This window comes from Danio aesculapii, chromosome 5, assembly GCF_903798145.1.
Source record: "Danio aesculapii chromosome 5, fDanAes4.1, whole genome shotgun sequence".
Classification (NCBI taxonomy): Eukaryota; Metazoa; Chordata; class Actinopteri; order Cypriniformes; family Danionidae; genus Danio; species Danio aesculapii.
The window spans coordinates 27,050,405-27,077,389 of record NC_079439.1 but is presented as its reverse complement, the minus strand read 5'-3'; the positions used below and the strand labels follow the sequence as shown (position 1 = coordinate 27,077,389).

General features: G+C 35.5%; 2 protein-coding genes across 2 annotated transcripts in view; one reads left to right on the top strand and one right to left on the bottom strand.

Moving 5' to 3' along the window:
• The window catches only part of abhd17b (abhydrolase domain containing 17B, depalmitoylase), an 18,822-nt gene extending 2,882 nt beyond the window's left edge, over positions 1 to 15,940 (bottom strand). The window contains exons 1-3 of the mRNA XM_056457782.1: positions 15,609 to 15,940; positions 12,074 to 12,541; positions 1,421 to 1,600 (exon numbers count right to left, since the gene is read on the bottom strand). Of these exons, the coding sequence (XP_056313757.1) occupies positions 1,421 to 1,600; positions 12,074 to 12,540 (647 nt within the window). The 5' untranslated portion in view covers position 12,541; positions 15,609 to 15,940. The remainder of the gene's footprint in view (positions 1 to 1,420; positions 1,601 to 12,073; positions 12,542 to 15,608) is intronic.
• Positions 15,941 to 16,127: 187 nt separating this feature from the next.
• On the top strand, positions 16,128 to 24,826 carry c5h9orf85 (chromosome 5 C9orf85 homolog). The gene is made up of 4 exons (XM_056457781.1): positions 16,128 to 16,438; positions 18,688 to 18,794; positions 18,907 to 19,020; positions 20,534 to 24,826. The coding sequence occupies exons 1-4, from the start codon at positions 16,337 to 16,339 to the stop codon at positions 20,694 to 20,696; spliced, it is 486 nt and encodes a 161-aa protein (XP_056313756.1). The 5' UTR covers positions 16,128 to 16,336; the 3' UTR covers positions 20,697 to 24,826.
• The last annotated feature ends 2,159 nt before the right edge of the window (positions 24,827 to 26,985 follow it).

Sequence of the window (26,985 nt, the reverse complement as noted above, 5' to 3'; positions counted from 1 at the left end):
TATATATATATATATATATATATATATATATATCTCATTGCTTTTTGTCCAGTCTATTTCAAAGAGAACCGATCGCAGCAGTTGCGTTTCCTCTAGGCACGGTTGCTTCGCAAGTGATCATACTCTCATTCGGTATTCACCTGCTTTCTTTTGCTTGCGCGAACAATTATTTTTGTCAGTTGTGCTGCTTCTTGATTCGAAGATCACATTTGCAAGAACACTGGGCCATGCTTATTGTCGAACCCTGCTTTTAAGAAAACTTACCACAGCTGAAATCTAAGTGACAGGTGTTAATGTCATGCCCTGATAATAATAATAATAATAATAATAATAATAATAATAATACCATTAAAAAGCTCATTTTAAGGTATGTAAAGGCAGTTGTCTGATTAGTAAAATGTATTTTCTGCAAATTTTTTAAATTTGATTTATAAAACAGTGTTTCACTTAAGACTTGAGTTAACCGTTTACAATTAATTCTGCCTGCTTTAGAAAACAGGGAAAATAGCATGAGTAAATAAAAAATGTATAACCTGTTACAGTAATATCAGCACTAAATTTGAACATCCGACTCGTATTCAGTGTTTATTTATTTAAAATCATTTTTGACAGAGTTTAACATTTTAATATACATCTAAATCTTTTTTTCTTATGATTGCCAAGGATGAATTCACTACTAATCGAATATGTTTGAGCAATTAAATGCCTAAATAGACTAGAAATGTCTTGAATAGAAGTAAAAAAAAATTATTTAAGAAAAGAAAATCATACTGAACCAATATACGGAATCATTTATTCATTTTTTTTTCGGCTTAGTCCCTTTATTCATCAGGGGTCGCCACAGCAAAATGAACCGCCAACTTATCCAGTATATGTTTTACACAGTGGATGCTCTTCCATGCTGCAACCCAGTACTGGGAAACACTCATTCACACACATACACTACGACCAATGTAGTTTATTTAATTCACCTGTACCGCATGTCTTCGAACTGTTTGGAAAACTGGAGCACCCGGAGAAAATCCTCGTGAACACGAGCGACTTTCTTGCTGTGAGGTGATCGTGCTAAATCAATATACACTAAAATTGTATAACATAATTAAAATAAACAGTAATGTACGCAATGTGCATAAACCAATGTAGTATATTGTATATGCTTGTTGTAATTGTTTAATTTTATTTTTAAATGAGACGATATTGCATCATTTACAAATGGACCAACACTGAACTATATGTTGCACAATGTTTTGTCACTAGAGGGCACACAAGAACAAAAACCCTAACTAAGAGTCAGAAAACTGATGCTTCCACCAGGTGGCTCTTCCACACTATGGCTGCTCCACTGTGTACATAAACAGTATGTCTATGGTTTGAAACCCTAGACAAATTGTGTGGGGTGGGGGAGGTGAGCCAGACTCACTTGGGAAATGCGTCGAAGCAGTAGGTCTTCTTGGTGTCAGGAAAAGCCACCCGCATGCCTGAGGTCAGAGGAGAGTGAAGGACGACAGCAGCGCTCTCGTACCGAGAGGCCAGATCCACTGAAGGAACCGTACCAATGCTCTGGCCGTAAATAATCACATTCTCTGGCCTGATCCCATACCTAGAACATGACATTCAGATGATGAGTACAAACATGGATACACATACACTCATGATTAATAATACAAATATCATGAATCAAGGGCACAGGCGGTTTAGCCTACTTTTACAACCAGACAAACGATATAAGTGGTGGAAGAATAAATGAATGACTGAACTTTTTAAAAGACTCTTCACAATCATTATTAGCTTCATCTGACATGCCCAACTTAAGTGTTATTACTTCCACAAAAAGAGGAAGGCGTGAGCCCAAATTTAAAGTGCAAATACTAGAGCAACTAGTCATTAAATCAAACCATTCCTGCAAGTCCAGTTGCTTGCAGACTCCATTCCATTACATTTCATCAAGTGATTGCTTAAAGGAAAAGCTGAAAATTACCTCATCAATTACTCTCCCTCATGCGGTTTTAAACCTTTATGAGTTTCTTTCTTCAGTAAAACAGAAAAGACGACGTTTTGATAAATGCTGGTTGCTAGGACCCATCAACTTCCTTAGTAGGAAAAGAAATTACTAAGGGAGCCAATGTGTCCCAGCAGCATGCATTTTGCAAAATATCCTCGTGCTGTAACAAAAGAAAGAAAGTCAAATATGTTTTGAATAAGTGAAGGGTGAGTAAATGATGACATAAAATCTATATTTGGGTGAACTTCAAGAAAAGCTACACTTTTTATAATAAATGTAAAAAAAGTAAACCAATATTAAAATATGGATTAACTAACATTTATGCTGTGTTCACACCGGACATGGCAAATATACATGTAAACATTGAGTTTACTGGCTTCATTCGCGCGTCAAATTCACTACACAATAGACACGGATTTGCGTTATGGGCAGGGCTTCTGTCTGCTCGGTGACTCTAGCTTTGTTGCTAAATGGCTAACATGGATTTTACTATAGAGTAGCTGTGCTTTGTGCTGAAAAACAGCGTGGATTCGTAGGAAGGCTGAAAAACAGCGTATTTTTGTTCAGCGCCATGTCCAAGCCCACTAGATCCTTTCAGAGGTGCACCCAGCTCTGCGAGTTCTCCTGAACTCCTCCAGAAACTGTATTTGGATGATGGAAGCTTTCAGTGGTGCTTCAGACTGAGCAGAGCCCAGTTTGATGAGCAGATGTCCGGTGTCGGCAAGAGGATTTCCCCCTTGGGACACCAACAACAGGCACTATATCATAATCATGCCCCTACAAGAGCAAGCTTGGAGCGCTGAACCCAAAGTTTGAGAAATAACAATAGTAATAGCCTACTTATATTAACCTTTATTTTTACATCTACTGAATCATAAGAAAAAAGAAAATCGTGATCTTGATTTGAAGTGAAAAAAAAAAGCCATGATTCTCATTTTAGCCAGAATCATGCTGCCCTAGTGTTGTCAGATTGAAAATACAGTAAAAATATCGGTATAAATGAAGAGCGCTTTTAAAAATGCAGTTTTAGAATTGAACACACAAATGTAAAAGCGGTCTCAAATAACCACATTTTACAACAAAGGTCTGCAGAAGAGATTCACTGATCAATACACGTTTCAGTACCTTGAAGCAGATGAGCAACAGCAGCAAAAATACAGCAGTGAGTGCCACTCATGTCACCTAAAAACTGCAAACTGAAACTACAATTCCCCATGGGCTCACAAAAAAAAAAAAAAAAACAGTTTGCTGGTCTAACGGGTCCAGATTTCTGCTGCAACATTTGGATGGTAGGGTCAGAATTTGATGTACACATGAGAGCATGAATCCATCCTGCTATTTATAGATGGTTCAGACTGGTGGTAAAAGTGGTGCAAAACTGAGATGCTTTCTAGCCACACTTTGGGCCTTTTATTTCCAACCAATCATCATTTTTAATGATTTTTAAGCCCTCCTGAGTTTTGTTGTCGAACATTTCAATTCCTTTATGACCACAGTGATTACATCTAGTGATGGATACTTCCAGCAGAACAACATGTCATGTCAGAAAGCTTGAAATGATAGTTTCAGAAAGGGAACTTTCCTTTTAAATGACTTGTTTCTTGAACATGTATTGAGTTCACATGTGTTTGCTAAACTCAAAAGACCTTTAGGATTTGATTGAACAGGATGTGCCGTTGACAAATGATGCTATAAAATGGAAATATGGACCAAAATCCACGAAAGATATTTCCAGCACCTTGTTAAATCTATGCCAGAAATTACAACCGTTCTGAAGGTAAATTCATGCTGGCCAGGTTTACCTGATAAAGAGGCTGGTAAGTGTTTGCATTGTGTGTTCAAGAGTGAGGAACAGTGAACTAGATCAGTGGTTCTCAAACTTTTAAACCCGCGACCCCCATTGTAAGATCGTCAAGAACTCGCGACCCCCCACTACCAAAGCATATACAAACAATAAAAATAGCTTTTTTAAGCTGTTCACAATATTTTAACTATATTTACTATAGATTACAGGGCTCGAAATTAACATTTTTTCTTGGTAACACTGGTGCTTCTAACTTTAAAAATGTAGGCGCACCAGCCAAAATTTAGTGGCTCCCACCAATTATCGCACTGTTACTACAAGTTTTATAAACAGATTTATTGCATTTGAAAATCAACACTAATCAAAACTAACAAGCAAAAAAATAAATATGCATGCGTGAGGAAAATATGTCTCAATGAAATCCCGTTATCACAAGAAAAGACATTTTTATAACATAATTGAGTGACCAAAAGATACACGGACGGATATCCCAAAAGATATCCCAGACTTTACAGTGAATGCTAGTTATTTTCATAGCAGACTTGAAGCCAATGGAGGTCTTTTATCCACTCTTCAATAAGTATAGCTGGTGGATTAACATTCAGCACATGATCAGTAATCAGATGTGCCAATATTTGTAGCTTTAGGTGTTTCTAAGACAAAATCTGTCAGTGTTGTTTTCATTCTCTCGTCTTCAGCGCTTTACATTTTCGCGGTTGTAGCTCCTGTCATCTGAAGACAGGGGGCGTTGACTGAGTGATTGACAGCTGATTTTAACCAATCATTCGTGTTCAGTTCTTAGCGCAGTGGGCCAATAAGAAGAGCGTGAAGGCGGGGCAAGCGTTGAAGGCTTTGTTTACTGCGGCAAGTTGACATGACAACAGTTTTAAACTGTTCCTGAGCGCTGCGTTCCAAGTACAAAGATGCATTCTGGCCGAATGTGTCCTAAATACTTTATGAATCAGTAATATCTTTTTAAAAATCTGAAAATATTAGCTTTCACTTGTAATACTGAAAAATATTTATTATAATCACTGAAAATTACACAATTTTTAAATAACTCTCGCGACCCCTTGAAATTATTCTGCGACCCCCGCAGGGGTCGCGACCCCCAGTTTGGGAACCACTGAACTAGATGACATCAGTGAAGCACTTTAGCTTCCTGCATGAGAGTCAAGAATTAATCAATTACTGTCTGCAGTGAAAAGCCATGCACAAAGACGCTTTCCAGAAATCCAGTAAGAGGTTCAATTCAATTGTCAGAGTTTCATTTCTCTTGTAGAGGGAAGTGGGCAGGAACATTTGTTCTTAAATCAGCAAACAATGTGACTTTATCTAATTGAGCTCTGGAAACATGTAGATGGTGGTGGATGACTTGGTTTTCCTAGGGGGCAGTGTGTACACATTCCATGCCTTATTATAAAGCGCATGATCGCTTTAGTCAGCTGACTGCGTTACCACAAAGCACTGGGTGAAGAGATCATGGACCTGAAATATAGTCAAAAATTACTCCTGAATCGTACATATAGTGATACGAAGGCTATATTAACATTTTTAAACAACGGATGCTTCATGTACTGTGTCCAATGTGCATTTATACAGCAGCCTAATGCTCTATGAACGATGCTTTCAGTTCTTTTGTTCATTCTAGAATGCAGTCTTGGTGGCAACCAGAAGGTGACAGAACTGGTTTGAAATTACATAAGCAAAATAAATATAAATATTTACATCTGGTACAACTAAATATTTATGGGACGTGTAACATTATGGTAAGAAATAGGCCATTGAGACAGATACGATCATCAGTTTTGTCCTCAGGAAGGAAAGAAATAATTCACATGACTGTACATTACTCGGTGTGATCATGTGAGAGTAGGTGGAATGCATTTCGGTAAAAGGACAGGACTCAAGTTTTGTCTGAAGTGACAGATACCACAAAGCTGTTTTCATTCTCAAAGGAGCATTCACCTACAATTGAAAATAGTTCTATTTGAATCATTCATTGCCCTGATATTTTGTTCCAAACATATTAGCGGTTTCTAATTTTTAAACTCTTTTCTAATTGACAAGTTGAAACCTAAAATTTGTACACTTATCTTGTCATATGAGCCCTGTATACACAGACGCATCTGTGGCAAGCCATGCAAAAATGCATGGCACACATATCCAAATCCACACATGACCTCATACAAAGTACAACTTCACTGTGGACTTAATTCTTACATTTCTTTTATATTGACAATTTTATTCATTAAATAGAAGTAGCCACAGCAGAATGAACCGCCAACTTATCCAGCATATGTTTTACGCAGCGGATGGCCTTCCAACAGCAACCCAGTACTGGAAACACCCACACACACACACTATGGAAATGCCAACCGACCCAGCTGGGGCTCAAACCTCCTTGCTGCGAGGTAACAGTGCTAACCACTGAGCCACCATATTGTCAATTTATTTGTTTTGTTTTTTTTACCATGTTGCTCTATTTCTTGTCTCCTTTTATGAGCACTTGTTTTGTTGTACTTCCATGTATAATGGCAAATAAAGTCTATTATATCTGATGAATTCAACAAGGATTCTCACAATTAAATATTATAATGATATCCATTACACAGTCTTGGTGTAAATTTACTTTTCATTGGGGTGAATGAAGTCTCTTGGTAATAATATGCAAATCACCACACACCAACACACACGGTCTGCTCTGAGCTAATCATAACTGGAAGTCGCACGGACCACACAAACCATATCTGACCCATTTGAATTCTGCAATGAATGCTGCATTTTAAAGCTGATAATGGTTAGACCAACTCAGCTAAAATATTAGACTATACGTCTTATGCAGCTTTAGCTCAATGGCTCTGCCTGGCCAAGCTGTGGAACACAAAATTTCATTGGGTATTTTTTAACAGAGGAGAAACTCCTTAATGTGCCCAACCTGTCTTCATGTTCAGCTGAAAGTAAATTAACAAAAAAGCTGCTAATTCCAAGACACTTCAGTGGACCCTTAATAGAACTCAAACACTTAAGCAGTTTCACGTATTGCTTTGATTTCATTTCAAGCCATTTAATACAGTGTCACCTATAAGGATCACCACTTGCTAGCATGACAACAAATCATAGCATGACAACGGTTTTGATAAAACAGCAACCAATAGCAGATTACCTTCATAACTTAATATAGCAGCTAGCCGATGGTAAGGCAAAATGATAAAGGTCCAAACATAAAACCCTGCTGTTTGGCACCACCAGGAAGTTATTTTTCACTTCCTGGGTAGACAATGTTGATATGACCGTAATCGGGCCTGTCCCTCTAGGACTCAGTGGGAATCAGTTGCTAGGCAACCGATCAATATTTGACTTGGAGAACAGGCTTCTGGCACCTCCCCCCTCACCTCTCAGAGGAATCTGCACTCAGTGGAACACTGACACCAAATTCACACACACACACACACACACACAGCTCCTCAGACCAAAAATACTCAAGCACAATGGTCATTATGTCACTTCAGAAGGAAGCCTTAATCAATACGTCTGCTACTGCTTGTTGCTGTGGTGTTTTCTTAATGACATCACAGTCATCATCTTCCCAAGAGGAAATTCAGTCTCAGACAAAAGCCTTTTCCTTTGCTTCTTCCTTCAACCGGAATGGTCTCAGACTTCTGGACATGAAAGACAATACACATCATGGCTATATTGAAGACAAAAGCAGATGGTTCTGTTTGACAGAAATTAGCGACATACTAAGCTTGGTTGCATACAAACTAGCTTATTGCAATGGCTAGCTGTGCTAACAGATGGTATCATCCGGACCAACCCCTTAGATACGAACCAGACCCATGTCAAGTCATTCAGGCTGTGCCAAACATTCCACTGTGGTTTTCTGTATCCATATGCTCTTCTTGTAAATGCTTAACAAAAGTGTGTGTGTGTGTGTGTGTGTGTGTGTGTGTGTGTGTGTGTGTGCGTGTGTGTGTGTGTGTGTGTGTGTGTGTGTGTGTGTGTGTGTGTGTATACGCGCATCAGCCCCACCTGATGTTTCAACACTGACTCACCTGGGTGAACAGACAGAAAGGTGTGGCTGTCCAACTAACATAACAGTATAAACAATATCATACCAATATGCTGGCAAAGTTGAATGATACCAGACTGACTCTACACTCAGAAAAAAAAATGTAAATATTCAAGTTTGATTTGGAAAAATCACCAGGGGTGAACAATAAACTGGTCCATCTTGGTTATCAGCAAATACAATATACTTTAAATATTGGCATTTTATACTTCACTATTGTTCTTCATTTTAACAGTAAAATCAACTAGCACCAATTCTAAAATTTTTAAAGGATACACATCTTTAAAACATTTTTCAGAGTCTCTCCAGATAAAAAACAAAAAAACGTCTCTTAATATTTAAAAAAATTATAATAATAATATATATAAAAACATAACAAAATAACAAAACATTTTACATATCTAAATAGATGGCGAAGATTGCATTTCTGTATGTTTTATTGATCATGTGACTGATTGTTGTGATGACTGCGCAGTTTGTATAAAAGTACTAATCTCATAAGCTGATTCTCACATAATAAGTGTAAAGATAAATCAACATTTAAATGTTTTAACAAACAAAATAATGTTAACTTTGGATATATTTTGTAAAAAAATATCAGTAATCAGTACAAGCAAACAAAACTGTGTTCTACCTGATGTAACAATTGCTTTTTTGTGATTCCAAATCATACATCACTGGCCAGTGAACAAAGGGATGAGCAAAAAAAGCTTTTCCACATGCCTCGCTGAGTCAATCAACATGGTCTGATAAGCACTCTCGTCTATTGAGATCAGATGGAGAATTTCCAAGGCAAATATTTTCAACAGACATCTAAAGCCAGGTGCTCTTTATGCTAGCTGTTCGGTGGATTATATTATTGAGTAATACAACAATACCTAAAAAAATCTGTGCCAGTAATTTTTTTAAAGCTTCTCACTTCAGTGATGCCAATTAAAAGGTTTAAAAACAAGGAATTCTGTTTGAACACTGTGATATTATATATGTTAGTTTTTTTTCCTGATTTAACTCTTTCTAATCTGAAATCTCAAGAACCTAAAATCATCCATTTGAGTGTAATTTAATTTGTAAAAAGCAGGCCATGCTGGCCATCCCAGACAGAATTAGATTAAAATGCCAATTATCCTCCAGAAATGGTGAGGAAAGCAGTGAATAGAATGGCAGCCTACCAAGCTTTTGCTTGAAAAGGACAAAAAATGTGTTTCTAGCAATAGAGGAATAATCCCAGCAGGAGTTAGTTATTTTGCAGGAATAAAAGAAGATTTGGATAGGTCAGCCTACTTACTCCCACTAATCTAAAAACATACAAAACACCTTACGCAAACATACACACGCAAAAGACAAAAAGGGAAAGTCTTCTGTCAGACTGGTTTATCTGCACTTTAATATGAATCATGTCCTCATGTGGGACGATCCGACCAGATGCATCTTCCATAGCTGATATGGCAACGCGTGGGAACATCGAAAGTGACCAGAAGAACAGCGTGGGACTGCTTCATGAGGTTCAACCCAACCCTCAGGGATATGACTTGTCAAACAGCATGGCCTGTGTTCAAGAGCATCAGCTGTGCTTTCTGACACCACATGCATGCATGCACACAGCAGCAGTATGGGCACACGGCTGTTCTACACGAGGACCCAAAACATTCACATGGTCACAAAACCTCTGAATGTTTAACTCTGTCTTGAGTCTTACATGAACAATGATGTTGCAACATCCTGCTACATTGAAACAGTCAAACAACTGAAACCAAGTTCTCATGACCAACAAACACGGATGACATGAATACATGAAAAGACAGGAATTTGGAGCACATGATACAGTGAATGGCCTTGAGATAGTTTCTCCATGTTCTCAGTGTCTCCAATATCCAGCAGTCACACTAGAAAAAAACATTTCTGCTGAAGTGTATTTTTGAGAACTACGAAGAAAAAAAAAAACTTTCCTTTGCTGAACACTTCAAAAATCTAAATAAAATCACTGTCTTAACCATAATATGACTATAGACAGGTCCACTGCATGATTCTTTCTTAAAAGGACATTAATGCCTTTACATCCAGTATTAAAACTCCTGTGAAGTGCTTTGAAATGTGGATTTTTTTTATTTTGGGGTGGTGGGGCATAGAATAGCTCCCCTTTAAAAAAAAACTGCCAATAGACCTTCATTTTTATCACAGTTCTGCCAGTGAGTGATTGAGCTCAAGCAGATCAAATTAAAAGCCAATGAGAAGCATCTTGTAGGGGCGGGGCATGTCAGATACTAGAGAGCATTTGATTGGTCAAGAACATTTCGATTAAGGTGAAAGTGACAAACTTCAAGGTTTGGATGTTTATATCAGTTTTATATTTTCTAAAACTCAAATTGTCAGCATTTTGGGGCAAGTGGTCAAAAGAAAGGTGAATTTATGCTAATATCAGGTCATAATGGCAATGCATATTGACTGGGCACTTACGATTGAATCACTGAAAACTCAAGAGGCACAGGACAGGCAGTTGGGGGAAGGGGTCCGAGGGATATAGGAGATATTAAAAATAACCACATTCCCCTTGAGAATCACAAGTACAAAGGCAAAACGGATACCAAAGTGACCATACAAAACCTACCACTGAAAAAGGAAATTAGTTGCTTGGGGGAGGTTCACATTTTGGATGTACAAAATTACACAGGCTTATTTTGAAACCCACCATTTGGTGGATTGCTGTGTACAAGTGTAGTCTGAGCTTGACCTGACATATTTGTGCTTTTCAAACACATTCTTGCACTTAATAAGATGCAGAAAAGACTAAAAGAGTAAAAGAACATTAGGTCTTGTGTTAATAAAAGTCGTCAAGCCCCTCTTTTAAACTTTTAAAGATTAGTTACAGCACTCCATGTCCATGAAGAGCACGTTAAACAAAGAAGTTCAATGAGATTTAACAAATAAGTAACAAATAAGAGATGACAAATAACCCCCATGGATGTTCTTAAGAGTTTAAAATGGCTAGACGGTATGTATCAGAATAGTTTCTTAAAGCTGGACTACTGTTCTTTTATTATACAGTGACCCCGCACTATAACACAGTTCACTTTTCGCTGCCTCGCAGATTTTTTTCATGTAATTTGACATGTTTTTTTTTTCTACAGTGCATTGTGTTCTGCATCCTGACTGGCTGTAGATCATTGTCAATCAATCTCCTCCGTGCTGTGTCTCCTATACAGTACAGAATGCGTTCAGCTTGCCAAATTTACATAAATCTTCGATCACTAGCAGTGTGACTTTGAAGCGCTGTACTGTATGTTTGCAAGTTTTCTCCCCACACTGTCAACGAAACGTTCTGCACCGTCAAAGGTACCTGCGGTGGCACTCAAAAGGCAGAAGAATATGCTAACCATCACACAAAAAGTAAATAAATGAAGATCAAATGGTTTTGATTTTTGGTTTCATTCTAAAATACTGGACTTATTTTTCTATAAAGGTTTGTACTTTGAGAGTGTTTAAACAAGAGAAAGAAAAGTGTGAAAATGTTAAAGCATGTCTGAGAAAAGTGTATAAAGTATGTAGTGAGGGGGTTTTACAGCCTTAAAACATCTATAATAATTGTAAAGAAAAGAGAGAAAAAAAAAAAAAGGCTGATTAGTTTTCGGATTTTGCCTACTGTGGGTTATTTTTAGTACGCAACACCCACAAATAACAAGGGACAACTGTATTCATCAATTAATCTTAAAAAAAAAAGACTATCATGGTATGAAAAAAAGCAGTAATATTTTCACAGAAACAGAAAATGTTTCTTGAGAGGCAAATCAGAATATTAGAATGATTTAAATGCTGAAGATTTAGTTTGCTATCAAATAAATAGATTATTTTTTTTATTTTATTTTTATATTATTTATATTGATATAATATTTAGAAAGGCTAATAAATCATACAGTCTCCAAACTTTGGAATGATAGTGGATTCAAACTGTTTTCCCTCTATTCATACGATAACTGGCCAGGTTTGGTGGACAGTTTTTGCACTATTCTGGGGAAACATATCCAGGACACACAGCGAATGGCAAATTAACATAAGTACTAAAAGGAGTTACTCTTAGAAAATGTGTGTGACAAAAACAAAACCCAAATAAAAACCCAATTGCAGACAATAGTGGAAGACATATTTATCTGAACAATCTCAGGAAGCTTTCAAAATGAAGTGGTTTTAAGCGGACTCTTACCTTGTTCGTAGTGCATGCCAGGCTGCGTCCACGTCAGCATACAGATTCTTCTCTGAAGGCTTCCCTGAGCTAGCCCCATAGCCCGAATAGTCATAGGAGAACACATTACAGTTGATCCGGGAGCCCAGGCCAATGTAGAAACTACTCATCTGACCCAAGTCTACAGCATTACCATGTGAAAACAACAAGGTGTAGCGAGCATTGGGGGAACATCGTACAAACATACAGGCGATTCGGTTCCCTCTAGAAGTCCGGGTCATGAAGCATTCAATAGCATCCTTCTCCCGGGCTGAGTATTGCCAATCAGCACGCTCCGAAAGATGGAGTGTCCAACGGCTGCCGCTCTCATCACACATCAGGGTGTAGGTGGGTTCCGGTGGAAGGAAGGCCAACTTGGAGGCTATTCTGCTTGGGCATGGTGGACAGCAGAAAAGGCAACACAGCTCACTCAATGACAGGTGATTCATCCTTAAATTGAAAAAAAAAGAACACGGCAGATTGTTAAATGACTGGGGTGAATGCCCAAAAAAATAAAATAAATAATGAAACCGCTGTATCTTTAAGGAAGAGTTAGAAATGAAATTCTGCCTTTTACTTGCCCTCGGACTGTTTTAAACGTGTGACTTTAGTTTGAGAAACAAAAAGAAAATTATAGATTGAAAAATCTAAGTGTTTTTTGTTTATACAATAAAAGTCAGTTTCCAATTTTGTTGTAAACCCAACTGACTTTCATTGAATGAGCAAAAATGTACATTTTCTAAATATCTCCTTTTGTACTCCACAGAACTTTTTACGTCAGGCAAATTTGAACAATTAAAACTGTCATTTTTGGATAAGCTACACTTTTTAAAAGGCGAAGCATTAAGTGTAATCTGAATAGTAAAAGACATAGAAGGCAGCATAGTAAAATAATTACAACACACCACTGTAATCAGCTTAAAACGACACACCACATATGCAAACAACATATTTACTCAAGGACTGTATTAATTACCGTCAAAAGACTGTATTAGCTTACTTTAAATAAGTAAATATGCAGACATATTGCTTGAAAGGACACCAAAACAGAAAGAAAAGAAAGAAAAAAAAAAGATGTAAATCTACTCCCCGAGGCCATCTGAGATGCAGGTGACTTTTTTTTTTTAATCAGTAGAACAATAAAGATTATTTTTAGCTGAACCGGTTTCTTGGAAATTTCTAAAACGCCAATCAATGGCTATCAAGATTTCAAGTCAAAAAAGTATACACAGACAAAACTAAATTATTATCTATAGTTCATGATATTGAGGTTTCATGAAGCGAAGTTACTGTACTCAGCACCACAGGCAGTGGATTTAATGCAATAATGTCGAAATCATGCTCAGTTTCTTGCAAAGACTGATCATTTCTATTGTCAAGAGTCATGGGTATTAATTTAGTTTTCCTGTAAAGGTTTTGTAAACTATTGAGAGCTATTTACTTGCATTTTATTAATTGCCACAACCATGGCTTCACCTAAAAATCTACTTTATTACTGTACGGATTACAATTAAAAATTTCCTTTTAAAAAATATATTTTTGGATACTTTGTGACAAAACTCAACAAAACTCAACAACGTCTTAAGATGTTAATATTAGGTTAGATTTATGTCATGATGTCGAGTGACCAAAATTCAATATCTAGCCAGCATCTAAGGACAACATTATTTTGACATCCAATAATGACATCAAATGACGTTGATATTTGGTTGATTTCAGGTTGTGTTGGAAAATTATTAAAATCAAATATTGAGCCAACATCTTAAACCAACGTCATACTGAGGTCAAATATTGATATTAATTCATCAGCTATGGCAACCAAAATCCAACATCTGACGGACATCATAGTAGTAATGGCCACACAATGTCAAGCTGTAACAACATTAGACGATGATATTTGTTCCCTTTTAGGTTGCGTTGAAAAGTAACCAAAACACACGTGTTCGACATGTTCATTTCCACCCAAAATGCAACATCCCACAACAGTGGGGTACAAAGTCAATCTGACATCATGTTGACGTCCTGTGCCTGCTGGGATATATAATATCTAATAATTCAGTACAGTGAGCGAGTATGATCTTAAATTGTTTTATTCTATGTCACATAAGTAAGTGCTAGAGTGTGTGTATTCACAACAAACAAAGTTGTAGTTTTTACGCTGCTCTGGGCAGTGTAATAAAACACACAACATAAAGCGTCTTTGGTGGTTCCCTGTTTTCTATCAAATCAAACTGGGAATTGAGGCATGGCAGCAAAGGACACAGATTGTGTCACTACTTAAAATAGTTTCTCTCTCTGGATATGAAACGTTTGGGATAACAGAAGTACATAAGTCTGTAAAATATGTATAACATTCTTTCAGAAATTTTAAAATGGAAAAATCTTACATATTTTGCCTTTAAATACGCACTTTGTCAGGATAAAAAAAAAAACAACCTAAACTGTATCTGGAATAAAAATAGATTTCATTAACAAAAAAGGTTCAATATCCAGGCCAGTTGTGCAGCACGGGCAACAGTTTCTATCTTTGTGCTAATTGGATGCCATTGATAATAACTCTCCAACTTTGCCCTTAGGATAGTTGACGTGTGTTATCATCGATCAGCTCACTTTATCTGTGAGTCACAGCAGATGAAAAACCACCTCATTATATTTTTATTCATTCGAGATTTTAGTCTTGAGTTTAGACATCTTTGGAATATCCAAAGTTACACAAATCTGGAAAACGTATCATAACCCATCCACATCACTGCTTTCTAATATCCAAAAAAATGAGTCTATAATTTCCTGGAAGGCATTTATATGCCAAGCAGGTGACATCACAGTGGTATAGTACCAAAAGAGCAGTTTAACAGCTCTCTGGCAGACCGCAGTTTGGAAAAAGATTAAAAAGACAATACAAATCAGACCTAGATCTGGCCTATGATAATCAAACCCCCGCTTTCAGTTTCATTAGACAGGAAACCATCTTGTTGTTTAGGGAAATTTGGACTTTGAGGGAAAAGCAAAAGCAATACTACACAAAACTACATATAACACAGGGAATCCCAAAGGACTGGCTGAGGTGCATATTAAAGTCAGATACAAGTAAAATACAAGAAGCTGTTGTTTCACTTACTACAAATGGTTTTATTTAATAAATTATATATATATATATATATATATATATATATATATATATATATATATATATATATATATATATATATATACTTAATATAATTATATACATTTTTTCTCCATATATAGTTCTTTCTCCTATATATAGAAATAAACCTCAAAATTAGACTAGACAACTGCCCCATAAAACCCTTTATTCAAATAAACAGTGACATTAGATCCTTCTAGTTTTTTTTAGATATAACTAGTAATCAATAGTAAGTGTTTGTTACTAAAAACAAGCTTAGTTAACATGCTAATCGTGTTATTTTACGAGTGTGACAGTTTAATTGTAAAGCTGGAACGAATTATTTGATTAGCATGTTCAGCTAATTAGCTAATTAAATCTGTACTCTACCTGTTTTAGAAGGTCCTGATCCTGGAAACGGATTTGTGAAGGCAGAAATGCTTTGATCTGCTGAAGTCACTGTATATGCAGAGGAAGCAAATAAAAAATAGCCTTTAACCGATCACTCCGTCTACCAAGCCCAAACAAGAGTCCCTCAAAGCCTGCCTCTGGTCCGTCCGATCTTGTCAACATGTGGTCACTGTTGAATTATCAAACAAAATCAAAAGCTGACAGCGTTAATATGGGGGTGACGTTATTAAGTGGACCGGGATTTCTACTCTGATCCGTCCGGTACGGGTGATCTCATCTCACACCAACGCGTGCCCACTGCTGGCTTTTCTTCTAATTTTCTTGCGGAATGCCGGATATCAACGTCAACACTGAACGCTCTAATGGCCAATCAGATTAAGGGTTAGATATGCTCGACCAATCACACGCGTCTCTTCTGAGCACGAAACCACAATAACATGTTGATTAATGAGTTTATATCATTGTTTATGTATAACTCTAGATGTTGCTATGTTAGTTTTATCACCGGGATTTAACCACAAGAGCTCTACATTTGTACCGTTTGTAGTGTTTTGTAAAGTTAGTAATCTTCTAGGTTGACAGGCTTTAACCAATTGCTATTTACTTCCGCTGTTTTCGCATTGCGTCAATAATAGTCCGTTAACGTGGGAAGCCACGCGGTTTCTTTTTTAGGCGTTTTAATATCTTGGAGGCACTTTAGCTTCAAGATGAGCTCTCAAAAAGGAAACGTTTCCAGATCGCGAGGACAGAAACACCAGAATGTTACTGCCTACAAAAATGACAAGTATGGTGCAACCGCACAAGTTAAGGTAAGCTCGTGCTAACAAAAACATAGCCATAGTGGAACCAGATTGTCAGTTTGTTTCCTTTAAGATTGAGGTAAAGATGCTTTTATATTCGCACACTTATTCATATTAACAGCCCCTATATTGTTTATTATGCTACTTTGAATATTTGGTCTGAAACCGCATGCAATTATGACTTTAAAACAACATTAGCCCTATTTGATTGCCTGGACAATGTTGTACTTTGATAATAGTTGGCTGCTAATGTGGTTTTACTATTTAAAATGTTCAAATAATACTTTTCTGAACATATTATTATTAAGAAAGTCCAAATGTGCGAATATTTAACCAACTCTACCTCATCCTTTAAGCTGTTGGACTGTTCAAGATATATAAGCGTATGTGACTCTGGATCACAAACCCAGACACATAATCATCAGTTTTAGGAAAATTTCATTTATACATAATCTAAAAATTGAATAAACACGCTTTCCATGCATGTTCAGTTTGTTGGGGTCTGTTACAACCCCTTTTTGTCTAGGGGAGTGGGGTTGCTTATTTAACTGAGGAATTGGTTTTTGGCTGAACTCAAGTAAATTGTGTTACAAAGTAAAAATGGACAACAAGATTTATTGAACAAAATGATTGTGATTTATTTACAAAAAGTGAGGGTGAATCAGTGAGTGAGATATTTACAATACATACAATGTCGAAGACAAAAGACTGACTATGGGTGGTGCTAAAGAAAAGAACCAAACAAAACCAAATAGTCTTGCTAATGTTCACAACAAATCCCCTATAATCTACTTCAATAAACAAAAGATATGAAAATGTATAGTATTTAGCTGAGGTGCACTTATTTGGGACATTCTGCCAGAAATGTACATTATCTGTCCCTGAAATAAAACGCATAAATACAGTGAATAAAAAGTATTTCATCCCATAAGTTTCTAAAATGGACTGAAGGCTGATTTCTGTAAGTTGTTCTGTAAAGGAATATGTTATTCAATTGGTTCTCAGATTTTTGTTCTTTACTAAAAACACTTTGTACGCAAATGTACAAACCCTGTCATTGTCCTTGACCTACAGCTTTAATAGTTTTGTTGTGCTAAAAACTGTTATTTAGAAAAAAAAATACTTCAGAAATGGCAAGTTTAATATGTTATCATTCACATCAATTGATTAAAAACATGAAATTACATAAATTCTACAAATAAATACTACAAATATATAATACAAATAAATTTATAGTTGTCCCCATTGCATTAAATTTAACATAAAATGCATGCATTATACGTTTAAGGCTATGACTCTGAAGTGACCTCATTTGACAGAGACGAAGTTGACCGTGATCAAGGATGTGTTCTATCATTGAATTGTATGATTTTATGCGTGTTTTATATGGGTTTGTTTGAGGACAAGTTTAATCAGGACCTGTCAGGTTTTTTTATGTGAAAATGTACATTTCTGGTAGATTGTCCCATTTAAAATATGTCTGAGGTTCAATAAAATCTAAATATTGAGAAATTCAAGTTGTCCAAGTTCATAGCAATGCACAATATAAATAAAAATTTGGGTTTTGATATGCTAACTGTAACTTAGAAAATGTCTTCATGGAAGATAATCTTTACTTAAAGGGTCAGTTCACCTATAAAATTAATTTGTACACTGACCATGCTATTTAAGGTTTGATCCCCCCAAAGGACGTCATAATGAGATGTATGGGGGGTCCCCTTGAATCTGAGTTCACAAAACTGATTTTTTTTTTTTTTTAGAAAATAGGTGTTTGCTTCTACATAAAGCCTAAAAGGTAAATTAGATGCGTCATCTGTATAATTTGATTTTAAGATGAAAATAGCTAATCCGGTTACAATACACTCAATAGCCTATCCCACAAAACACTGAAAACTTATATATATATTTTATTAATAAATTAGATGTACTTTAAATAAACATATTCACTGAAGATTCACTGAAGCATGTATTACACAAACTAACATTACTGAAAACGTTGACACCTCCCTCCAATGTATAATTCGCACACTGCATAAAGGCATCTAATTACTTTAGGGAGAGAAATTGATGAGTAAATTGTCATGTTTGAGTGAACTTTCCGTTTAATCTCCTAATGTATTTTAGAAAATAAAAACAATTTCTGACCTATTTGCATATTGCCAAAAATGAAACAACATGAGACATAAGTTTTGTGGTCCAGAATCACATATTTTGTTCGTATTATTTAATCTATTTTTCTTTCCACACGGTGTGTTCAGAAAGCCAATTCTAAGGTTCATGATGGTCTCTGCCAGCACTGCAAAGATGTACTAGAGTGGAAAGTCAAGTACAACAAATACAAACCTCTTACACAGCCACGCAAATGGTAAGATGAAGGTGGATTTACAGCATAGCAACAGACGTTAAGCAAATAAACTCCTCCACAATAAAGGTCACTGCATTAACCTATTCTGAAATAATGTTTCTGTCTTTTCTAGCGTAAAATGTCTTCAGAAAACAGTGAAGGACGCCTATCATATCATGTGTAAACCATGTGCATTAAAGTTAGAGCTTTGTGCCAAATGTGGGAATAAAGAAGAAATTGTCATTCCGTAAGTCGATTGAAGCATCTTTATGAAACATTAGATTGATCATGGTGTTTTGCACTATTTTGTGGTCTGTGTGTATACATTTACAGTTTTAAAGGAATAGTACACCCAAAAATAAAAATGTATTCATCCTCAAGTGGTACCAATGCTTTGAGTTTCTTTCTTCTCTTGAACACAAAGAAGATATTTTGAAGAAAGCTGGAAGCCTGTAAGTAATGACTTCCATAGTAGAATAAACAAATGTTTTAGACATCAATGGTTACAGATTTTCAGCTTTCTTCAAAATATCTCCTTTTGTGTTCAACACACAAATCTAATAAAGATTTGAAAGATGTAAAGAGTGAGTAAATTATGTTTGATTTGATGATTAATAATTATATTTTTTATTTTGAGGTGAACTATCCCTTTTAAACAGTTTTTCCCTTGTAAATTAGTATGTTTTTGATTATTTTTTTCTTCTAAAAATATATATGACTTATGTAGTTTCAATAAGTACAGGTTAGAATAAGTTTGCTGTTTAATTATTACATTAATCTGTAATGCTGACGATGTATAATACAGATCGACATTTAAAATTCACAAATGTATTTGAAACATTGTTTACAAACTTTGAGAATGTAAAACATGCCCTGCAGTATTGCTAAATATTTAGAACTAATTTATGTATTTATCATAAAAAGATTTTAAAATTTGCTCAGTGCAGCACATGTGCCATACCAAAAATTGTGAATTTATTGTTTTTCTGTAAGAGTTTTCCTAATTAGGTTTCAGGTTACTATTCGGATACTCCTTAAACGATACTTTTAGACAATTAGGCAAATTAATTGCACTGACTTTAATGTATATTGAATAAAACCTTTGTATACGCATTACAAGGCATATATTAGTGTATACATTTTGCAAATGTAAAGATAAGAATAGCAATTCAAGCCTCAAAACTATAAAGTTTTAATACATGTTGTTATGCTGTACATTAAAATGTGTGCTGGATTTTTTTCTTCTAAGCAATTTGAATGTTATATTATATTTTAACATTGATTTAATGACCCCCCCAAATATCTTTCAGTCTAAAAGCAACAGTTTAAATGCCAAAATGTATTTTCATAGTAAGCAAATGTCAATATAAGTATGTTGTTTTATTTTTACGCTGAATGAAGATAGAGCATTATTTCATTTATGCTGTGACATTTTATTTAATTTTTTTAACATATTCAAAACAATGGCACTTTAAATTCATTTAATGTTTAAATATTACACCTGATGGCAAGAATCACTTATCAGTGCAGCACATGTGCCATCTTGTGGACATATACGGTAAGTGGCAATTTTCCATGTAATATAATTCTTTGATTGTTACTGAAACCTTGTTCTGTTTTTCCTCTGAATTACAAGACAATTAATAAAACTCACTGGAATGACATATTTCATACATCAATGTATACATTGAACTTTTAACAATGATGGGGGGGGGGGTTGTTTTGTTTTGCTGCCTACCTGACAGCTCTTTGTTTTATAGGCTTGACCAGAATGATAAAGAAGAAGAGGTAGAGGACATCAGCGAGCCAAATAAAGGAAAGAGGTCCAAAAAAAGAGATGAAGATGAGGATGATGAGGATTTTGATGGCATGGGTATCAGCGACGATGACTGTGATGGTGATTCAGAAGCTGAAGAAAATTAACATTACCATCAAATGTCTAAACTTAAGACCAGAGAATCTGAGGAAACCTAATGGAGGTTGGACTCACCTGTTCCCCTGAAAGACTCCAGCAGGTGTTTTCCTTTTGTCTTCATGGACTGTTTGCTTTCTGAACCACTTGCAAGGAAGGATCCTGCAGGAACTGACACAGAAACCTGAGGCAGAAATCTTTTTAAGTAGATTTTTTTTAAAGATGACATTCAGGTTATTTGTTATGAACGATTGATTCATATTGAGAAGCTATTTAAATGAAAAATGTCTCATATTCAAATGAAACTCATTTGGTCTTCAGATTGTTTTATGCAAGTAAAAAAAGCTTAAGTAAATAGAAAATAGTAATGAAATAGGCAATTTTTAAGGAACAAATAACCAGTGGGAACAAACAAACAAAAAATAATAAGACATATATACATACAAATATGCAAATACATGCATTCCACACATGTATATCCATATTCGATATATCCATGTATCCATATACATTCATATATAGAATATAAATTAACCATCAAAATAAATGAATAAAAACAAAATATAATAAAAGGTTGCCAAACATTCTCACAATGATGCATAACCTCTAGAATTATGTAAATGTTGAATTATAGATAATTATATTGTCGTTGTGGAGAGAGCCAGCCATTTACTCCATTTCTCTTCAAAGATCTCTAATTGTAATCGAAGTGCATGTCATTTTTTTTCCATTTCCTTAACTTCAGCTATAATTTTTTCATCCATTCATCTTGGGTCTTCTTTATACCATTTCCAGGTTATAGCTTTTTTTACTTGTTGCCAAAAATATCTTAAATAGATATCTATCCTTCTCTTCAAGTTTAATAGGAATATCTCATAGATAAAGTACTTCGAATGGTCTAGGAATATGAAGTTCAAAAATATCATTGATGGCGGAGAGCACAGTTTCCCAAAAACAGTTAATTCTTAAGCACTGCCAGAAGAAATAGTCATTTTTTTATTAAAAATAAAAAAGTAAACAATGTGACATACTGCTTGATTAGCTCTGTTTATGAAGAAAATAACTTTTTTCCTCACCATTTACAATTCTTCACCATTTACTCACTCAGGTGCTAAATTTTTATGAGTTTCTTTTTCTGTTGAACACAACAAAAATCAGCAGACATTGGGCCCGTTTCAGAAAGGTTTCAGTAAACTCAGAGAATTTTAACCTTGAAATGAGAGAAACTGAGTTTTCCATTTCAAAATGGCAGGTTTGTCGATCTCGAGAAAGCAGGGTAAGTCAAGCCTGTTTCTGAAAGAGAGGTAACTTTTACTCGGAGTCAGTTACTGTGGTAACTTACTCTGTGAACCTAACCTGGTCAGGAGCAGGTTTTATTCTCTAAACTCTGAGTTTCTGTCTCCACCCCCTTTTTTTTAAAGGTTTTTTTTTTTTTATTTCTCACATTAGCTTTACATTTCCACCCATTGATATTAATGCTTATTTTGGAGATGCGCATAAAATGATTGATGGAAACGTCATGATGCACATAACTTTTGAAAATACGCATAAAAAACACGTGCATAACTGAGCAGGATAAACGTTTATTCGATAGAAAAGATGCACATGAACAGCAATGAAAACACTTTAACTGAACAAATTACAGTATGTGCAATAAAAAATGTTTGTTATAAGAGATCATATGATGAAAATGTGTGTGAATGGACAAACCAGCTGGCTGAGCACACTGTAACATCTTAAATGTTGTTTTGGTTATTCTAAAATGCCTTAACCGTTTCAGTATTAATGTTATTATATTATTATAATGAACTCCTGAGCGTCTGGAGCGTGTCAAGAGCGTCTGTTCCCCGCGTCTCATGGCTTCAAACGCCCCCACGCATTCATTGTGTGTCAGCATTGTCTTCTGAGCTGCAAGTACATTTAATAAATAAAGTAAAGATTGACGCAGCTTCTTCTCCTGCAGTAAATTCTGTTTTTACTGGTGATATTTGGCACCAGTTGATCAGGAAGTGATGATTTTGTCCTCTTTGATTCGTTGGACGGAAAACGCTGCTTTATTTGCATCTTTTATGCGTTATTCCAGGTTTGCACATACATTTTATTAATATATTTGAATGGAAACATAGCTATTGCCTACATTTCATTCACACAAAGAACAAAGTCTTCTTTCTAAAAACTATTGTTTAGTTCTGCTTACATTCTAAATGTCATATCAACCTCTGTGACTTGATCAATAAAAAAAGGCAGACACAAGTGCAATTTTAAATCTATTAAAACTGATCAACGTGTATAAAAGTGGGAATGTGTAAAAAAATTTGTAAACGTAACGCATAACATTACTTATATTATACTTAAATATTTAAATACTTTATATGTAAAATAACACATTAACTTGAGGTGTTTTCCCACGCTGTCTCTGTTTCACTGATGCAGTGGGGTTGCTTTTTAAAATATATGCTCATATTTGCTTTAACTTTGCATGAGCACATCAAGTTCAGCTGGAGGCAGAAATGCTGATCTCTTTTCTTCAGATGTTGCCATGGTCACTCGTAATATCTGTGCTCCATTGATAATGCCTTTTTATAGTCACGGTGTGTGCACTTAACCCTGAGTTGGTCTACTCAAAGTTGATTGACCCAACTCAGATCTGCTATTCTGAAACCAAAAACTCTTGAGTTTTTTAATCTCTCGGTAAATAAACTCGAAGTTCAAGTTTAAACTCCGAGTTGGTTGAACCTCCTTACTGAAACAGGCCCATTGACATCCATAGTCAACCATACTATTATGGTAGGCAGTGGCTACTGGTTTCCAACATTCTTCAGATTTGAATATCTTGTTTTGTCTTCAAGATATTTGTGAGCAATATGTTCATGTTTGAAACACTTTAGCATGGTAATATAAGCGGTCACTAAATATTTAATGTACAATGTAAAAACATTTATATTACTAATACAGTGCATATACTGTGTAGCTGCATGTATTTCCAGCTCCAGCTTCCAAAAGGTTTGGCCATTTTGTAAAAATGCAACATGATCAAGAATTGTTAAATTTTTTATTATATTCATTTAATTTTCAAAAACACAAAGAAAAGATTTCCAGTGTTACATATATCGTAAATGAAAACAACAAATGTATTCTGATAACCCAACACTCAAAAGTGAAATCGTGAAAATTTTAGCTCTTTCACCTGAAAAGATTCAGGTAATTCAGAGAAATCATAAAGTCTGGGAAAGGCAAGAATCCAAAGCTGAATCTGCACAACCTTTGAGCCCTTAGATTGCACTGTGTAAGAAAAAGTCAAGCTGAGGTGGTAAATCGAGTCAAGTGGAGCTTTATTGTCATTCCGCTACATAAGTGGATCTAGGACCATGGTGCTACATAAATAAACAAAAATATAAACACAACACTGGACCTTAACTATAAAGCTACTTATAACCTATACATAACTAACAAACCAAAATATATCCTAATGGTCTCAAAAGTCTGCTGCCGCATCAAGAAATGCAAGTTACTCAAAGAAAAAGCAATTGATCAGTTCTATGCTGTGCAGTGATGCCTCTGTTTCCCTGGGCCAGAGCTCATATACGCTTTCCAAAAAGACAGTGGAAATGTGTGCAGGGGTCAGAAGACTCCACATTTGCTGTTTTTAAACTCGAAAACCAATCTCAAGTTCTCAATTTTAAATGACCATCCAGACATTCATGAGCAAACATCTGCCATGGTGTGGGTAACTGTAATGAGCATGATTTTTATCATTGGCATGGAGCTATTTATTGGGATAGTACATTTACTGCCATCAAGATGTCATTCATGGAAAGTCTATGTTTATTACATGAAGTCTGATTCTAAATTTAATGGCATGTTTTCATAAAGATGGAGTGAATGTACCTGTTGTCCAACTCTTGTCTTCTATTGAAAATGAAGATGAAAATCAGTGACTGTGGAGTAGCTGAACTCTTATTTCATTTCAGATTTGGAAAAAATGTTGCTTCATCTGTTATACTCAATACCCAAAACATTAATGATGTTAAACGCCTCTCATTTCCATCTTTTTTTGGACTGTGCTGCAGCCATCAAAAATAAATTTGATTTAAGCTTGCAGACATCCATTTATTTGGTCAATAAAAACACTGGAAACCTTTTCTTTGTGCTTTTGTCAATTAAAATCGAAGAGATCCTGAATTCACAGATTCTTGATATCGCATTTGGCAAAATGTCCTGACTTTTATGTCATTACTGTTGTATTTATTTACTGTAAATGCACTTTTGATCTTGCCCCTAGCCCATAACCACCCTTAACCACTAACCCAGTGTTTCCCAACCCTGTTCCTGGAGGCACACCAACAGTTCATGTTTTGGATGTCTCCCTCATCTGGCCCATTAACTTCAGGTTTTGGAGTCTCTTCTAATGTTTTGATGAGTTGTTTCAAGTGTGTTTGATTAGGGAGAGGATGAAAATGTGTACTGTTAGCGTGCCTTCAGGGACAGGGTTGGGAAACTCTGCACTAACCAATTTCTAACTTCAACCATATTCCCACTCGAGCACAATAAGCATATTGTACCTAACAGTTCATCTTTTTTGATGAAAGTACATAGAGTAGTAGATAAAGACATGCACAGTAATATAACGTGTCACAAAAACATGTCTGCAGAATAATTTATCTGAATGAAGAAATGGCTATTCAAAGGTTGAATCACCATGTGATCGGAAAGATTATGCTATGAGATCACAGTCAACTATTTTGAGATTTTCTGGGGAATCTCTCGTGATGTTTAAAGGACTTAACAAGAACAGCCTGTTTGAGCCTTTGTGCAGCATCTGAGCCACCTGTGACACACAAATCTGGAGAAGTTAATAATGCAAGTGTTGGTAAAACAAACAAATATAGACTTTTTGGTGAAATATTTGAGGAACTGCAACAACCTTTATCCCTGGGTTTATGTAATGGAGTTTAACCACAGTTATGAAGCAAGAGGGGAGACCAGCATCACATGTCTGATGGCTTTATCATAGATGTCCAAATCATTGTGTTTTATAATGACTTCATTTCTATTGTTTTATATTGGCTAACACAACCCAAAAGGAAAATCAAATGCTTTCAATTTCATTCATTCTTTTTATTTTCAGCTTAGTCCCTTTATAAATCTGGGAGTCGCCACAGCGGAATGAACCGCAAACTTATCCAGCATATGTTTTACCCAGTGGATGCCCTTCCAGCTGCAACCTATCACTGGAAAACACCCACATACTCTCATTTACACACATACACTATGGCCAATTTAGCTTACCAAATTCATTTGTCACTGGGAAACACTTGTGGGGGAAACCAGAGCCCTCTGAGGAAACCCACGCGAACACGGGGAGAACATGCTTCAGTTTATATATTGAAAAAAGTTTACATCATGAAAAGTTGTTGCTGGATGTGCACAGATCTGATTGTATTCATCTTAATTTAATAATGGACAATACACACTATTTTAATCTGTATCATTGCCTTGTGGCCTCTAACATATAAGAGTTTGATGACTGTTCGCTGACTTGTCAGGTGAGACTGTGATGTCCCAATACTGGGTGATTCCTGTCATGTGTTCCAAAATGTTGCACAACTAGAATATAGGCAGTTCTTGTAAGTCAGATTTCTATGTATTTTATCATTTTTGAGTGAACTGAGTGCAGAACAGTTATCTCTGGTTAATATAAGAAAAAATGTGTGACCCTAGACCACAAACTCTTTTGTTGAACAGTTATTTTTTAGGGAGAAGCCAAAAATACATTGCATGACTCAAAATTATAGATTTTTCTTTTATGCCAAAAAAACATTGGAGTATTACATAAAGATCAGCTTCCATAAATACACTCTTTCTTTAAAAACACAAATTTCTTTTCTTATAAGAAAGTAATTACTGATTTTTTGATTGTCAATATGCATTAGTAAGGACTTAACTTGATTTGCAGGTTATTTTAAATGGGTAGTTTACCCATAAATGAAAATTTTGCTGTAGATTACTCACCTTTTACTTGTTCAAAGATTTTTTTATTCTACTTTTTGTTTCTGTTAAACACAGAAGATATTTTGAAAAATGTTGGAAGCCTGTAACAATTAAAACAAATAATATGGAAGTCAATGTTTTCCAACATTCTTCATTATATTCAGTTCTTCTTTATTTCTATAGCGCTTTTACAATGTAGATTGTGCCAAAGCAGTTTAACATATAAGTTCTAGTAAATTGAAACTGTGTCAGTCCAGTTTTCAAAGTTGAAGTTCAGTTCAGTGTGTTTTTTTACTGCTGAAAGTCCAA

What these genes read in the sequence shown, in the direction of transcription:
- c5h9orf85 (XM_056457781.1), top strand. Translation starts at nt 16,337, where the DNA reads ATGAGCTCTCAAAAAGGAAACGTTTCCAGATCGCGAGGACAGAAACAC. An exon ending in CTTACACAGCCACGCAAATG is followed by an intron (nt 18,795 to 18,906) that starts GTAAGATGAAGG and finishes TGTCTTTTCTAG; the next exon opens with CGTAAAATGTCTTCAGAAAA. An exon ending in AAAGAAGAAATTGTCATTCC is followed by an intron (nt 19,021 to 20,533) that starts GTAAGTCGATTG and finishes TTTGTTTTATAG; the next exon opens with GCTTGACCAGAATGATAAAG.